Consider the following 15729-nt stretch of genomic DNA (forward strand, 5'->3'; position numbering starts at 1 on the left):
AGGGCGGGTGCCCATTTCTTCCCACCCCCCCCCCCCGCCCCCCAACATGTAACCTCCTCGCTGCCGGCAAAGGCCTGGCCCAACAGACACACCTTCACCCAGGGCCAGGCCCCATGGCCTCCCAAGGCATGACCTCCCACAGAAACAAGGGGGGCAGCTTCGAGCCCAGAGCAGGGACAGGCACTCTCTGCACACAAAAGCCACCTGCTCCCCCACCTCATCCAAGCCCTGGCCAGGGAGACAGTCCACCATTTTTCTGGCTATACAGGTAGCACTTAGGAGAACTGGCAAAACAGAGAAATCCAAACTTTCATACGATTGGTTTAATTTTTTTTCAGCAGGAGAAAAAAGAATAAAGTTACAAGAGTCTTTTAATATTTTCACAATGTTAAAACTAAAACTGAGCTCTAGGCTATGTGTGTAAGTAAATCTAAAACACAAAAGGGTTAAATAAGATCTTCTCTTTTAAAGATACAAGAATTTAAGCTTTCCTTACATTTAACAAACTTCACAGAACAGATACTGCAGGGGACAAGCCCTCCCCCCACCCCCAGCTCTACCACCAGGAAGTGAACATGGGCTGGAGCCCTGTGTGCCCCTGGGCTCCCCAGAGAGCCTGCTTCCCATCCCTGCCTCGAGGCAGCAGCGGTGGGGCCTGAGGAGGGCCGGAAGGGCGTGTGGGGGAGGGGGGCCTCTTCGGGATCAGAGCTTGGCGGGGGGCCTAGGTGGGCCGCCTCACTGAGGATGGCCATGTACTGGCCAGAGGGCCGTGGCTTGACAACAGTGGTAAACGCGGGCAGACCTGGCCCCTCTGCCCTGGGCTGCCCTAGAGCAAGACACCGGTCTGGGTCCTGAAGCAAGAATAAGGCTGGAGATTTTGCAGCGGATTCCACTCTGGTGGGGGTGGATGGGAGGAAGAGGTTGGGAAGAGCATGATTTCCTACTTTAGTATTCCGGATCAAAACACATTTGTAGCTGCAGGTGTTTGGCTGTGAATTACAGACAGTCGAACTGTTGGTCGTGGTATAAAAGGGAAAGTTTGCTGGGTTAAACTATTCCAGTAGCCTGTGTGTGGGCAGATCCAAACCGCCTCTGCAGGAGCCTCCGACTCTCACCAGCCTGGACCATGCGGGGTCTCTGGCCCACTCAACCCTGTTCAGGCTTTCCAGGGAATCTTAATCCTGTCTCCCCTCCCCGCCCCCACCTGATCGGGGAGGATTCCCTAACTTGGGCCAACAGGCCCATATCCACTCTCCCCACCTGGCCTGAGCTACCATGGCTACCAACTCCTCTCTGCCCGCAGGAAGCGGCACAGGCTGAGAAACGTGCCCTCCCACCCCCAATGCCAGAGCCAAGGTCTTTCTCGGAGCTGGGCCACAGCCACGAACCACTGTTCTAGACAGATCCCCCCGCTGCCCCTGGCACGCAGGCCGCCTCGCCCTCCCAGACTTGCTGTGTGGTAGAGGTGGTCCCCGGACTACGGAGCTGCGCAGCACAAGGGGCTGGGCCGTGGCACTGCCTCTTGGCCCAGAGAGGGCCGGGCGGGCGGCTGCTGAAGGGGGCAGAGCCTGCAGGCGGCAGCTTCCCCCCTGCTCCCCAGCCCTTCTACTGATTCCCGTCGGCTATGAAATGTCTTTTTAAAAACCCCCAATATAGAAATCTAGCTGCAGAGGCCAGTTTGTAGATCCTAGCCGCAGCTGCTGTGCTGTAATTAGCCTTATTTGATCAATTGCCAGATCCCTGCACTTGGCAAATGGCAAACCAGAGCCAGTGGGGTCAGGGTGCGCCCCTGGTTGCTTCTCATGACCGTGGGTCCTGTGTAGAAAAGATGGGTCTCGTACATGGACTAGTCTTGAGTGGAGCTAATTTTCAAAGTGAGGTTATTGTTTCTCTTCTCATGTGATGAGAGAGTTTTTTCATAGCAAGTCAGGTAAAAAATTTTCCTAAGAACCTGCCCCCCCACCCCCATTTCCAGCTCTGTGGGAGAGCGAAGCCACCACCCAGCCCAGCCACGTGGCCAATCTCAACAGCCTCCTGTGGCCAAGGCACGCGTGGCCATCAGGTATCCTGGCTACTGGGACTAAGGATAAGTGAAGAGGTGAAAGGCCGAACATTAACCAGAGTTTCTGGCAAAGCCATGTGCGTCATGGGAACTTTAACACCAGCTTCTACTCCTCTATTAACTCAGAGTCTCCATCTGGAACACTTTCCGCTTAAGGCTTTTTAAAAGTTTGACTCCAGCAGTGACAGGTATGTGTTGTTTTAAATCCACTAGCCATGCTCAAAAAAAAATATTCTTCATGTTTTAATTTTATACAATGGCTAGCAGGCACCTTAGTAACCAGCCAGAAATCAATTTCAACCACCATCAACCCCTAAACTACAGTACCAGGATGGCTGGCTAAAGAAAGGAAACGGACTGGCTGTAGTCTGACGCGTGCCCAGTACAAGGTGTCTGGCTGACTTTGTCCTAAATAAGGCTAACATTAGTGAACTAAGAACAGCGTCATGTGGCGGCCATGCCTGGCCTTCAGGAGCACCCCTCCCCGATGCGCTGGCAGGAGCGCCCCACTTTCCGGTCCAGTTTCACCATTTTCATGATGGCTTCCTCTCGGCCACGGCCCATGTGGTCAAACGTACAGTCATGCTGCTCGGGGAGGCGATGTAACATACAGAACACATAACCTGCAACAGTGGGAGAAGCAGAGAAGACACACTGTTAGGGTGGCCTCCAAACGCCCAAAGCCCAGCTCTCATTCTGGTCTGGAGGACAGGAGGGCAGGCGCTCCTGCTACTAGAGAGTTTATCAGAGTGCCACCCACGAAGGGGCCGCACCTTCCCATCTCCCAGCTCCTCAAGTCAGCCCAGGGGCCTCAGAATGTCCAAGGGTGGCTGCCTAAAGGCTGACTCTGCATTCAACACTGCTCCTGCCTGAACCCTGAAGGTGGAACCCCAAGGATGACTGCTGCAGTGAGACACACCCCCTTCCCTAGGAGATGAGTGGGTTCTGAGCCCCCTCCTTCCCCACCAAATAGGCGGGAGGGCAGAGAGCTGCCAGCTCAGCACTTTCCCAGCTTGGGCAAACTAGTATCTACCACAGGACACCCACCACTTCTAGGAGGCAGGGCAGGAGGGAGCAGAAATGATTATGGCTTAAATTACATTCTACCTCCTGTATAGTGAGGGCTTAGGGGGATGGTGGGTGTGATCAAACCACAGCCCACAAGTGAGGGGAGGCTCTCAAAGGAAAATGGATTATTTCAAGTGCTGGAAAAGGTATTACAAATAAATCAGGGAAAGAACAGAAATGTGCTCTAATCGCCAGCCATCTCAAAGGAACCTTCTAGGTTAGATGCTTCTAACTCCACCTGGTAGGTCAGGAGGCTGCAGGGCTGCTCCTCTCTTTCTGGAGCAGAGACGTCAAGGGAGACACTGCTGGGGCTGGCAGAACAAAGGACCCAGGCGAGGCCCACAGAGCAAGGAAACAGTACAGGTAAAGTCTGAGAAGAAACAGTAAGAGAGGCCCTCAGGGAATCAGCGGGAGACTCAGAGGACAAAGGCAACACAGAGCTGCCAAGGATATGGCCCTTTCCCTTCCCATTCTGCTCAATCTCTACAACTGCTGATGGATGTGTGGATGTGTGTGCAGGGGACAGACACTGATGTCCCCTAGGTCTGTCTGTCCCTCTCTCTCGGGGAGGGGGAAGGGGAGGATCCAGGCTGGGAAGTCACCGGCCAGTGCTGGCTGACTCCTTGCCCCCGCTCACCCCATCAGTCCTATGTGGCCACACTTACAGGCCCCACAGGCCTACCCCAGGTCCACAGGACCCACCTGTAGGCAAACCTTTCCTAAACCTCCTCTCGCTGTGCGCGTGGGCAGGCATCCCATCCCACAGCAGCCCTTCCAGGCCAATGCTCTCCTCACAAACAACATCACTTCCCAGGCACTTCTTTCTTTCTTTTCAAGACTTCTTTTACACCTAGATCTCACTGCCCAGAGTGAATGGGTAGCCACCCCTTGTAAAAGGTGTGATGCATCCATCTCTACATCCTCAATTTCTCTTATCAGAGCTGAAGAAGGGTGGAGGCAGTGATTTTAGAAGAACAGCATTAGTTGAAGCAAAGACAGAGTAGCCAGGACAGGCAACAGTTGTAAGATTCATTTCATCTAGAGAACATTCCTCAGCTGATACAGCCAGCCCTGTTCAGATGCCTTGAGCTCATACTGTGTACAGAGCACGTGCACATGGCCTGGGGGCCTGAGTGACCAGGCTGAGTCTGGACCATCCGCTATGAGAAAAAACACATTATTAACTGCTTCCCAGGGACAGCAGGGCAATATGTTTGACTCTAAATTGGGATTGGGTTTAAGAAAAAGAACAGAGATGAAATTTTTGTCTCCTGAGAAGCCGAGCTCCCACTTGGTCCAAAAGCAAAGTTAAGATTAATGAGCTCATGTGTTATATTTACTGATAAGTTCATTACTCGAAGATATTGGAGAGCAGTTGTCTTTGTCCTAAAGGACTTCCCAGCCTAAGTGTGGGTGGCCTCAATATGCATCCTCCATCTAACAAACACAACTGTCTTTTGGGGTGAAGCCTGGGGTGGGGGGGGGCGGCGCAGGAGGAAGAACTTGCCACTAAGTCAGGGCCTGGGGTGGGGCACCACAATATGGTGGCATGATGTGTGTGTAGACATTTCTGTCACCAAGTCCTGACATATTTCTATAACCTCAACATCTACAATAAGGCGTGAGAGAACCCCTGCTGCCCCTTCCTATTTTCAAGATACTGGGATGATGTAGGAGAGGGTCCCAGGCGCTCTTCTCTGCTTCTGATGAATGGTGCTGGCTGAATCAAAGTAGCAGGAAGTGGATTATCTCTGAAATTAACTCGGCCCTGGATGAGCCTAACACCTCATTAGTCAAAGGCAGACTGGGGTGGAGGGGAGAGGCTCTAGTCTTGTCCTCACTACACACCCCCATGACTTTGCCTAGCTTGCCTTCTGCCGGTTAGAGAGCCGCCACCTCGGGGGATCTGAGAACCCCAGGCTCCATCTGGAAAAGGAAACAGGCCGTGACAACCACAGCAGCTGCCTGATTCTCTCTCTCTCCCGACCCGAGGATTCTCCGGCCAGCCAGAAACACATTTCTCCATCTGAGTTCTGCGCACCTCTGTTAGACACAACTTGACACTTGGCTTTGATCTCGGAAAGGTGAAAACGAGTACACGGCAGCTGTACTTGGGAGTGGCAAGGGGAACAATTAGAATATACGGCACTGTCATTCCCTAGGGAAAAGTCTGGGCAAATTCTGGAAAGCTGGCTGCCCAAGTTGCTGCACTGAGGTTATTAGCTGGCATAAATTAAGCTCAATCCCCTCTCCTGTCAGGGTCACTCACCAAAAGGAAGTTACATGCTGGAACTTGTCCCAAATGCTGAGTAGGCATTATCCACGGAGAGCAGCCAATCGCCTAAATGCATTTCGGTTTCAGTGGTGGGGGAGTGGGCGGCTCTGGATACAGGGGAGGGCGGGAATGACCAGTGGGTGGGACGAATCTCTGTCCTCTTTTCTTGGTACCCACAGATCTGTTTCCAGAAACCTCTGCAGGTGTCATGAACTTTCAATTACTCTCTGATTGGATTCTTTAGACCAAGCCGGATATGGAGAAATGAGTTCAGGCTGCTGGGGAAGATGACTGTTCTTAATTTCAGTAATGAACACCATTTTAAAACGCCTGTCTGGGATTTACAGCCCGTCTGGACCAGGCGATCCTCCACACCGTTCACTAGCAACCAATTGGGGCCTTTCCAGAGAGCGTCAACCAAGGCAATGTCCGAAGGGATGAAAGCACAGAGGACAATGAATTGATCAGCTGAGCTGCAATATGGGTTTGGTATCATCACCCGGGGTACCATGCAATTCTTTTTTCCCTGATTTAAAGAAGTTATAGATCAAAATTGAATTCAGTCGCTCATTTGCATACATACAATCCATAGCCATACTCTCCTTATGGTCCCATAGTTCAGCATCATGTAGTTTGAAAAATAATTTCAATATACTTTTGCCTACAACAGCTACATACCACATAACAGTACTTCAGAGGGATGAGGAGGGGGTGGAGAGTATGATTAAAAGGATGCTGATCCCCAACAGAGAAGGAAAACCCCCAAAGCAAAAGTTTTGGAAAATATGATCTGCCTGCTAAATGTGGCTTAACCTCAGCCCTTTCCTTGCCACGTCACATGGCTGGTCACCCTACTCCTTAGAGCCCCGGATTACTGGTTTTCCGTGACATTCTGGCCTGGGAGGCAGCCGCAGAGCTCCTATAAGGCAGCCAGAGTTGTTTTCAATAAATCTGCACAAAACACTCAAGAACTTGTGTGGGCATTTCTTTGTTTGCTGGCACTGAGGAGCAATTTGGGATGAGCCCTTGATTAAAAAGGGAGGGTGAAGAAGGCTCTATGAGCACTTTGTTCCATGGCCTACCCTCTTTCCATGCACGCCCCTCTCCGCTGGCCACTCCCTGGGCTTCTGACAGGCCATCCAGCGTGTAGGAAGAGGGACAGGAGGCCAACCACAGCAGGTGATCCCAGTCAGCCCCTCCCTGCGAGCCTGAGCTGGAAGGTCTCCAGCAGCCACGCCCTCAATCTGAAAAAGTCTTCTTCAACTAAGCAGGCAGCATCAGGAGAGAAGAGGCTGCCTGCCTAGATGGCCATGGTGGCTGACCTACCCTGGGCTCATCCCAGGGTGCTGAAGCCTGGGGCTGTGGACAGTGAGAGATGGGGGATACCAGAAGCTTCCTTAAGTCTGTCACTATCACAGACACAGGATTATGGCATAAGGCAAGAAAACATAATTTAGGGACTATCTAACCCCCTCTGTCCAGAAAGGGTTTCTCCCTCACATGACATGAGAAATACAGAAGTCAGCATTCAGGTCACTTGCCCTAAACAGAGAAGCCTGGGGGCATCTTGTGGGAGGATAGGCATTTTAATGGAAACCACACCTCTGGACTCAGCCCTCCGGATGTGGACCTGGGGCCTGCGGCAGCCAAGAGCCATAGCCACATCAACCTGAAGACGCCCAATACCCAACGGCCCTGAAAACACATTCTCAGCACAAAACAGAACTGAGGCTCATTTCTCTAAGATTCACAAAGACCTGAAATACAGGTTTCTAAAGATGCTCATCTTGTGGGAACCAAACTTCCGACCTGACCCTTCAGCTTTTAAAGCTAACATGTGGAAATCATACTGTTCATCCTGGTGCCCTCATCCACAGTTAAAACTTCACATCTGCGTACACAGGGAGGGGTTTGGGTATTTTGAGACTAAACACACAGGACCGAGAACAATTTGCACAAATGCCATTATCAAAGATGACACACAACACTTTGCTCTAAGTGCTATGAAAGTTGTAGCACTGTTTCCTGTTTCACTCACTCGTTTACAAAAATCCACAACAATCACTGACCAAGAGGAACACTGGGAAGAAGGCTCCCCCCAGACCCTGTGTTCTTTACCTCTCAGTAGTGCTGGCAGGCAGGGCCCTGAGGGCGGCTGAACCAGAAAACTGCCTCACCTGCCAGCTCAGTCCTTCTGCTGCTCCCCACCCACAAGCCAGGGGACATGCCTAATGTACTGGGGGACAGGGCAGGTGGGTGGAGGAGCTGGGGGCAGAGGGAGGGAGGCAACCTTACACTCTGCAAGCAGTGCCCACCCTTGGCTGAGGCCCTGTATCGCCAACACCCCCGCCCCAGCACCTCCCTCCAAACTCTAAGAATTAAGCGGGGGTTGGAACTTTTTTCATGGAATTTCCTAAGGGAGATGAAGAAAGCAATGCCAAAATCCACAAAGTCTGAGTCCTTGACATTTTTATTCAATCCGTCAGGCAGAAATGCTGCTTATCGGCTTCATCTTGGAGTAAAAAGCACTATTTATTTTACCTTATTTTTTTTTTTTTTAAAGATTTTACTTATTTGACAGAGAGCACAAGCTGGGGGAGAGGCAGAGGGAGAAGCAGGCTCCCCACTGAGTAGGGAGCCCAATGCGGGGCTCAATCCCAGGACCCTGAGATCATGACCTGAGCCAAAGGCAGATGCTTAACCGACTGAGCCACACAGGTGCCCCTATTTTTATTTTATTTTTTAAGATTTTATTTATTTATTTATGAGAGAGAGTATAAGCGGTGGGGAGGGGCAGAGGCAGAAGAAGCAGACTCCCCGATGAGCAGGGAGCTGGATGCAGGGCTCCATCCCAGGACCCTAGAATCATGACCTGAGCCGAAGGCAGATGCTTAACCGACTGAGCCCCCCAGGTGCCCCTAAAAAGCACTATTTTAAAGTTGGCAAAGCTGGGCAGCCCTGAATACTTTTGGACTTTAGTTAATTAAACATTTGCTTTCTTGCAGATTCCATACACACCCCCTCCCCCCCTTGAAGGCTCACCCACAGTGGCAGTTTTAGTAAAGTCACAGACCAGGGCAGGCCTCAGCTCCAGGTGTTTGGGTGCTTTTTACCCTCACTTACAAGAAATACCTTACACTTTCTTGCTCATTTGAATTTCAAATTGCCAAAGGTTCAAGGAGAAACTAAAAATCCTGACTCTGTAACGCGATCCACGGGTGTGCAGCCGGACGCATGCTGCTGTATGCACACACGTCCGTCCCGGTGCACCTGCCGGCCAGCCCCCCTCTGCTGGCTGTAGCGTGGTGCTGAGGTCTAGGCAGGTGTGTCCAGTGAGGAGGAAAATCAGAGACTGCTCCTACGCATGAGCATGGGCTCCAGCAAACAGAACCTACCCGAGACCTCCCAAAGCTTCCTGAGAAACCTAGGTAACGGACACTCCAAATCCCAATTCATCAATAGGTACCACTTGTGATCTACATGCCTATTTAAACAACAAATGACAAATATGCCTGACCCATGTGTCTGAAATGACCCGGCAAGCTCGTTAGAAAAAAGAATCACATTTTTTCCAGCAAGGTAAAAGTTTCTTAAAGCTCAGGACAGCACACTGACCTCACAGCTCATTTGTAAGTACATGCTGGGAATAGCAGGTGGCTACAGGAAAGCTTGCTGGGAAGCACTGGCCATTTCAATCCCGATTACACCACAGCCACTGACCCAATGCCCAAGGCAGAATTTGTAGCACAAACGGGTTAAAGGATCTTAATGCATTTTATTTCATCAGACCCACGGTACAGGCAAAGCAGCTGCAGGTGTTTCGGGAATGGAATATGTCTGCTTTACATTCTCCTCCACGTCTGGCTTTGCAAGATGGAGGGAAAAGCATCACACTCCAAGAAACAGAACTGGATATCCTGGCTCATGGAGTTGGCAGACACAGTGCTTAGCTGGGCTGGGGGAGAGAATGGATGGATGGGCATCAGTCTGTCTGTTCTTCAGAGGGAAGGAGAACTTGCAATTTGGAAGAGCCTATTCTATTCAAGAATTTAATAAAAAACAGTAAAACATACCAAGACAATGCTAAAACAGAAGTAGTCGTCTGTTTCCCCCCAAATCAATTATAATACCATTCAGACACAAGCTAACTGCTAGAACAAGAGGCAGTGTGACAGAAGGCAAAGATCTTAGTCCCACCCTTGCTGCTATGGCAAGTCCCATAAACAGGATAACCTCCTGTGTGAGGGGCTCCTCAGGCGGCTGTGCACACTCAGCAAACGGCTTGGAGAGAACAGTCAGCAGGAGCAGAGAGAAAACCGTCGCGGTCCAGCGTGACGAAGCTCCCAATGCAGTCTGCACACATGTCATTTTAAAAGAATAAAAAATTCACCCCTCTTGGTATCTTTTATTGCTCTCTAGACACTCCCTTCTTGCAAAAACTCATATGACCTCTTTCCTCTGCTCTGGGGGGAACGTGTGCCCTGTTCCAGTAATGTCTGCTGTCACACAACTCCGGCAGCCTCCCTTTGCCTGTCCTTCAGAGAACAAGTTCTGCCGCCCTTGGTTCTTGCCTCCCCCCAGGAAAAACAGTCCTATTTTTGGCACCAGGGGTGGGAGGTGGGGCAGGGCACCTGCACCATGAAGGATACTTTGTCATCAACTCTGACTTGTGAGAACCCCCCCTCCAAGCAAGCCCTGTAACACCTCAGCACAAAAGAGAAGGAGTTGGCTGCAGGCTCACATTCTGCTAGGCTGTTTTACCTACAGATGAACATATATTTAAAAACTAAGAGAAAATGGCTCTAGGCGGTTTTTGCCACAGGAATAATGACTTGCTCCTTCAAACATCATTTCATGTCAGTAGCTGAGAGCAGGGAGTATTAGCCTCTTGGTACCTCGGGCGGTTTTAAGGATCGGGAAAACCCTAGGAGGTACTGGTACTCCTGGCCTCCTCTCCATCCCCTCCCCCCACCAATGCCAGCCTCTCAGGGTCTCAGGAAGAACAGTAAGGTACTGGCAGGAAACTTCTATTTCTGGGGTGATCTTACCCTCCTCTCAGCAGACTCGACATTTGTTTGCTTTTCTCTTTCAGCATTACCTTGTCCTTTAAAAGACTACCTTCTCAAATGGAGCACTCTCCTGGAAAACCAGCTCCAAAGCTGCAATGGAGGCAAGAAAAAGGGCCCCACCCATCCTTCCCAAGGGCCACCAAGGGCACCGTCTGGGCGCACAGGAGCAACTCAGCTACCAGGCCTGCCAGAGAACTGTGGCCTGTTTAGCCATCCCTGAAGACGACACTGGCAAGTCACAGACTATCAGGGGCCTTGGACTGTAAATGCCATGTGTGTCCAGAATAACACTTGGAAAAGAAAGGATTACTTCCCCCATTTTTCTCTGTTGGCCTTCCAATTCATATAGTGAGGTCATGGGAGAGTACAAAGATGACAGACTGGACTTGGGAAAGATCTATGGCTTAGTCCCACCCTTGCTGCTATGGCAAGTCCCATAAATAGGGTAACCTCGAGGTCTCTTTCTGGATAATCCAGCGAGAAGCCTGTGCTTTGGAACCAAAGTACTGCACTCAAGTTCCAGCTGCACTGCTCTGACAGTTGTGTGATGCGACTAAGTCATTTAACCTTTTAGAGCCTCAGCTGTGCCTCTCATAAAATGGGTTATGGACATGAAAGCAGCCAGTGCACGGAAAGCCCCCAGCGCAAGGCAATTGGCTGCTGCTGGCATGGCTCTTCCGGCTTTTGTCACCCCCTCACCTTACCCGGTACAGCTAACACACTGGGGGCCCCCTGCCCTGTCCTTCCTCCTCTCCTCCCCTTCACCTCTCCATCTACTCACTCCCTGCTTTCCTTCTCCTAAGTGAACTGCTACTGACAAAGGAGAATGAATGTGGAATCTTCCTCTGAACATGTGATGCATGGTGTCGTCTGCCCCTCTCCACAAACCTCTTTGTACAGATTGTAAATGCACAGTAAGTGACTAGCTCAGTAAAGACTTTTGTTGAAGATATGCAAATTTTAGGGAACCTTGATTTAAATCAAGACTACACAGGGCAGCCTAGAAAGCACTCACTGGTCAGGGACACCATGAAAGGGACCTGGAAACTTTCCAAGGACAGTGGAGAGTAGCTCCTCTGCTCCTGTGGGGGTGATGGCTGCAAGTCCGGCAAGCCTCTCTCACAAGCAGAGGCGGAGCGTGTGTGTGTCCCAGTTTGGTCCCGTGCGGGCTGCGTGCTGAAGAGCCCGTGTCCATCTCCCTGATACTGTGGGACTGGGAACTGCGGTGAAGGGAGGAACGAGGGAAAGGAACGGGCTCTAGCCACTCGGAAAACAGTTATGCTTTTATCCAAACTGTGCCAGTGTCACATGCGCTGGTTTGGTGCTTAAGAATGAAGTCTCTCTACGTGTCTCTTGTTTTTACCACATTAACTCAAAAAGGTCATTCCGAGGACCTCAAGAGTATAAGCACACTCTTCTCTATTTTCACAAAATTTAAGCCTTAAAGTCACAAGTCCCACAACAGATATCTGCTGTCCACTGTTCTAAGCGCATGTAGAAGAGAGGGCAGAGAAGCTGGCTTCTTGATTCTCCATTTTTAAAGCTAGTTAATTTAAACACACCCTCCTCTGGAGGGCAAGAGGCTTTAGTGGCAGAATGTTTTAGCTGTAGACAGTTCAGATTTGAAAACAGACTATAGACTAGAGATAGTTAAAAACCCCCCACTGAATGGATGGCCCACCCTAGGATTCTAGAGACTTATCTGGCCAGGTAGGAGGAGCTGACCTCACAGCCCAATTCCCTTTCACTTGGAGAGTGGGTGGGAAGGGGCTCAGATATGGTTACAGCCTGGCTGTATAACAAACGCCATGAATGGAGCCTGCTCATTGCTAAATCCAATGGGCCCTTTTCAGCTCTCCTTGATAGTGTCTGGAACCATGGGCTCTGTGACTGCTCCCTGGGGCATGGGCTGCTTTCCTTGTTTTCCTTCTCCTGCGCTCGTAGCTCCTCATCTACTGTCCTGTGTTAGAATTACTCAGTGCTGGACTCTCTTTTTGTCTCATCCCACACTTGCTCCAAGGTTTCAAACCCTAACCATACATGCCAACCACTCTGAAATTTCTCTCTCTGGCCCAGACCTCTCTCTTTGGAGCTCTATGCCTCTGGATCCAATTATCTACTGGATATCTTGGATAACTTAGACTTAAGGTGTCCAAAATGGAACACTTGATACTTCTTCACAAACTTGCTTCTCCTTCAGTGTCCCCCACTCTAAAAGAACAGGCTCATCCTGCTGCCTGTGGCTCATGACAGAAACCTAGGTCATCACTGGCATCTTCATATTCAACTACCAAATCCTGTGGATCCTATTTCCAAAATTCAACTTCCTTCTCTTCCTTCCATCTCTACCACCACCACCCAGTCAAAGCCACCAGTATCTCTCGCCAGGGATACTACAAGAGCCTTCTCTGGGTGGTTGCCGACCTCAAATCCATCCTGCTCACAGCAGCCACAGTGATTCCACACACCCCTGTCTCTGATAATCTCACTCTTATTTAAACCCTTTAATGGTTTCCCAAGAATGAAAGTCAATTTCACCACCTTAGCTCACTCTCATGCCATTCAGCTCCGCCCCCTGTACTCTGTTCTTGACGCTGCCCTAACCAAATTCTAGCTTCTTCAGCTTCAATGGCTTTTCCTCAGGAAGACCATCTAGTCTAGGGCCCCATTATATGCTTTTCATGGCATCCTCGTCTTTTCCTTGAAGCACTGGTCATAATTATAACTGTAGGTATCATTTGTGTGCAATTTTTTCATTTGACTTATTTTCCTGACTAGATTTCACGAGAGCAAGGACCATGCTTCTGTAATTTAGTGCCTAGAACAGTGGGTGGTTCACTCAGAATATTTCGACTGAATGAATGAAGGAGAGGTTACAGACAGTGTTATGTGAACCTCTGGGGATAAGTAAAAGCCAGTCAAGAGCTCAAATGGCCAAATCCAACCTGCTCACCCTCGCCTCTCAGCAGCACTTGTCTCCTTCTCCCTCTCTTGTAGTATCTCCCCCTTGGCTTCTGTAGTGTTCTGTGATGTTCCTGATCTTCCACCTTGCTGGGTGCAGCTCCCTGGAATCCTTTATTGGCTTCCCTTCTGAAACCACCACAGAAAGTAGTACTCTTACACTTTCATATATTCCTGCCTTTAAGTAAATCTCATCCAGACCCAAAGCTTCAAGTATAAATACTGATGCATCTGGAATTTAGATTTCATCCACAAATTCTTCCCCTAAACTCCTATGTCCAACTTACTACTTGACAAACACACCCAACTAGATTGATTAACAGGAATCTCAACTGTAACATGTTCAAAACAGAACTTTCAATCCTCTTGACTCCTGTATTAGCTGGTTTCCTCATCTTCCCTGCCTCTGTGAATGATTCCATATCCACACAGCTGCTCAAGCCAAACCCAGGACTCCTTCTTGACTCATTCCCCTACTCCTCACATCAACTTTATCAGTAATCTCGGATTTATTTCTAAATGATGTTCTGAATCTGCCCTGCTTCTCCCCATCATCCCATGGCAAAGGTCCTGTGGCAGGAATGAGTACAGCATGCTGACAGAGCAGAACAAAGGCTAGCAGGGCTGGGATGGAGTGAGGCCAGGCCTCCACCATGGCTAGCAAGAGCCCACAATGAGTTGCCCTCTTCTTCCTTTGCTGTCCTCCAAGCCTTTTCTCTCAGAGTGGTTAAAGGGATTTCTTTTCTTTCTTGGTAAGTGACTTAGGATGTACTTTTTTACTATTTGTTAATTAATTTGTATTTGAATAGGTAATACATGAATATAACAGAAATTCAATTTGCATGAAATAATATTCAGCAAAAAGTAGGTCTCCCATCCCATTCTCTGTTACCGTCCCCAGAGGCAAAGCAACCACGACTACCAGTTCTTATGTATTCTTGATAAGTCTATGCATAAGCATTATGTTTATCTCCCAAAGGGACAGAAATGTAATATAAAATGTAAATCAGATCACTCCACTCCTTTGCTTAAAACCTTTCAATGCCTTCCCACAACTTTAAACTCTAACTCCTTACAAAGGCCTACTACCCCCCCTTCTAGCCCCACTTCTCACGCACTGTGCTCCAACCACACGGGCCACCTTTCTGGTCCTGATCTGCCTAAGTTGTTCCTGCCTGAGGCCATTTCACTGTTGTTCTCTTGATCTGGGACACTTTTCTCCTAGTTCCCTGAATGGTTCTCCCAGCTCTTCCGTCTTGGCTCAGCTTTCCCCTCCTCCAGACGCTAGCCTCTCACCCCTCCCTGCAGCCCCCTCCCCCACTGCCCTTCTCTTTCTCTGTCATCCTGTTATACCAGAGCATTCATTCCCATCAGGAAGTACCCTGTTTACTGCATCTCTCCCCCGAAGAATAAAAGCACCATGAGGTCAGGGACTTTGCCAGTTTCATTCCCGGCTTTTCCTCTGGAACTCAAGTAAGTAGGATGAATAAATAAATAATTTGAGTCAATATCTGACTCATTAAAAATAGAAGAAAATTACTTCTTGCAATAAAACAATGTTTAATGCTGGTAACTGTGCCCCTCCCCACCACTCCTGGAGAGGAACACCATCATACAGTCTACTTCCAATTACCCGGGTGAACAGGAGCACCGTGAGCACAATCTAAAACTATTATTGTCTGGCTTTCGATACATTCTGTTGTTTTGCAGTAGCAGGTTTACTTTCCTAATTATGCTTTTCTATTGCCATTATTAATATGAGCCTATATTCCCTGAGCTCACTCTGAGAGGCAACCCAGAAATGTCCAAGATGGCATGAGATGCTCTCCTGGAGTTAAAACTTTGCTGTAACTCATGATCACAAATGAGCTGAGTACAGATAATGAAGAACTGAACATAATCACCCAAATTCCCACTGACATTCATTTCCTACTCTACCCCGGTATTTGGTCAATTACTCTAGATTCTGTGGAAAATTAATCCAGAGCTAACAGTCCAGTTCAAAGGAAGAGCAGTTTAATTGATACAAGAGTATTAACACCAACCTGGCCCTTTAATTTGTAGATCTGGAAACTTTCCCCTTCCCAGGTGTACCTGTAACACTGCAGTGCACTGTTCTAGAGAGCACATGTCATCCTATGTTTTAATCACAAGGACGCACAGACTCCATCGTGTGCTGACTCAGAGCTTCCATCTCCCAGGGGCCATGGGGCTGACATGGTTCACGAAGAAGAGCACGTGAGTGTGTGGAGAGGCCTGCTGCTAGACAGCATAGCCCAGGGCGGAACAGACCT

General features: G+C 49.4%; 1 protein-coding gene across 1 annotated transcript in view; it reads right to left on the minus strand.

The window, feature by feature from the left end:
* Positions 1-308: 308 nt before the first annotated feature.
* ZFAND3 (zinc finger AN1-type containing 3) overlaps positions 309-15729 on the minus strand; it is a 330031-nt gene continuing 314610 nt past the window's right edge. Inside the window, exon 6 of the mRNA XM_028120759.2 lies at positions 309-2685. Coding sequence (XP_027976560.1) covers positions 2531-2685 — 155 coding nt within the window. The 3' untranslated portion in view covers positions 309-2530. The remainder of the gene's footprint in view (positions 2686-15729) is intronic.

This window comes from Eumetopias jubatus, unplaced genomic scaffold (assembly GCF_037043125.1).
Source record: "Eumetopias jubatus isolate StellerSeaLion01/CBP00866 unplaced genomic scaffold, mEumJub1_p1.0 scaffold_6, whole genome shotgun sequence".
NCBI classification, from domain to species: Eukaryota; Metazoa; Chordata; class Mammalia; order Carnivora; family Otariidae; genus Eumetopias; species Eumetopias jubatus.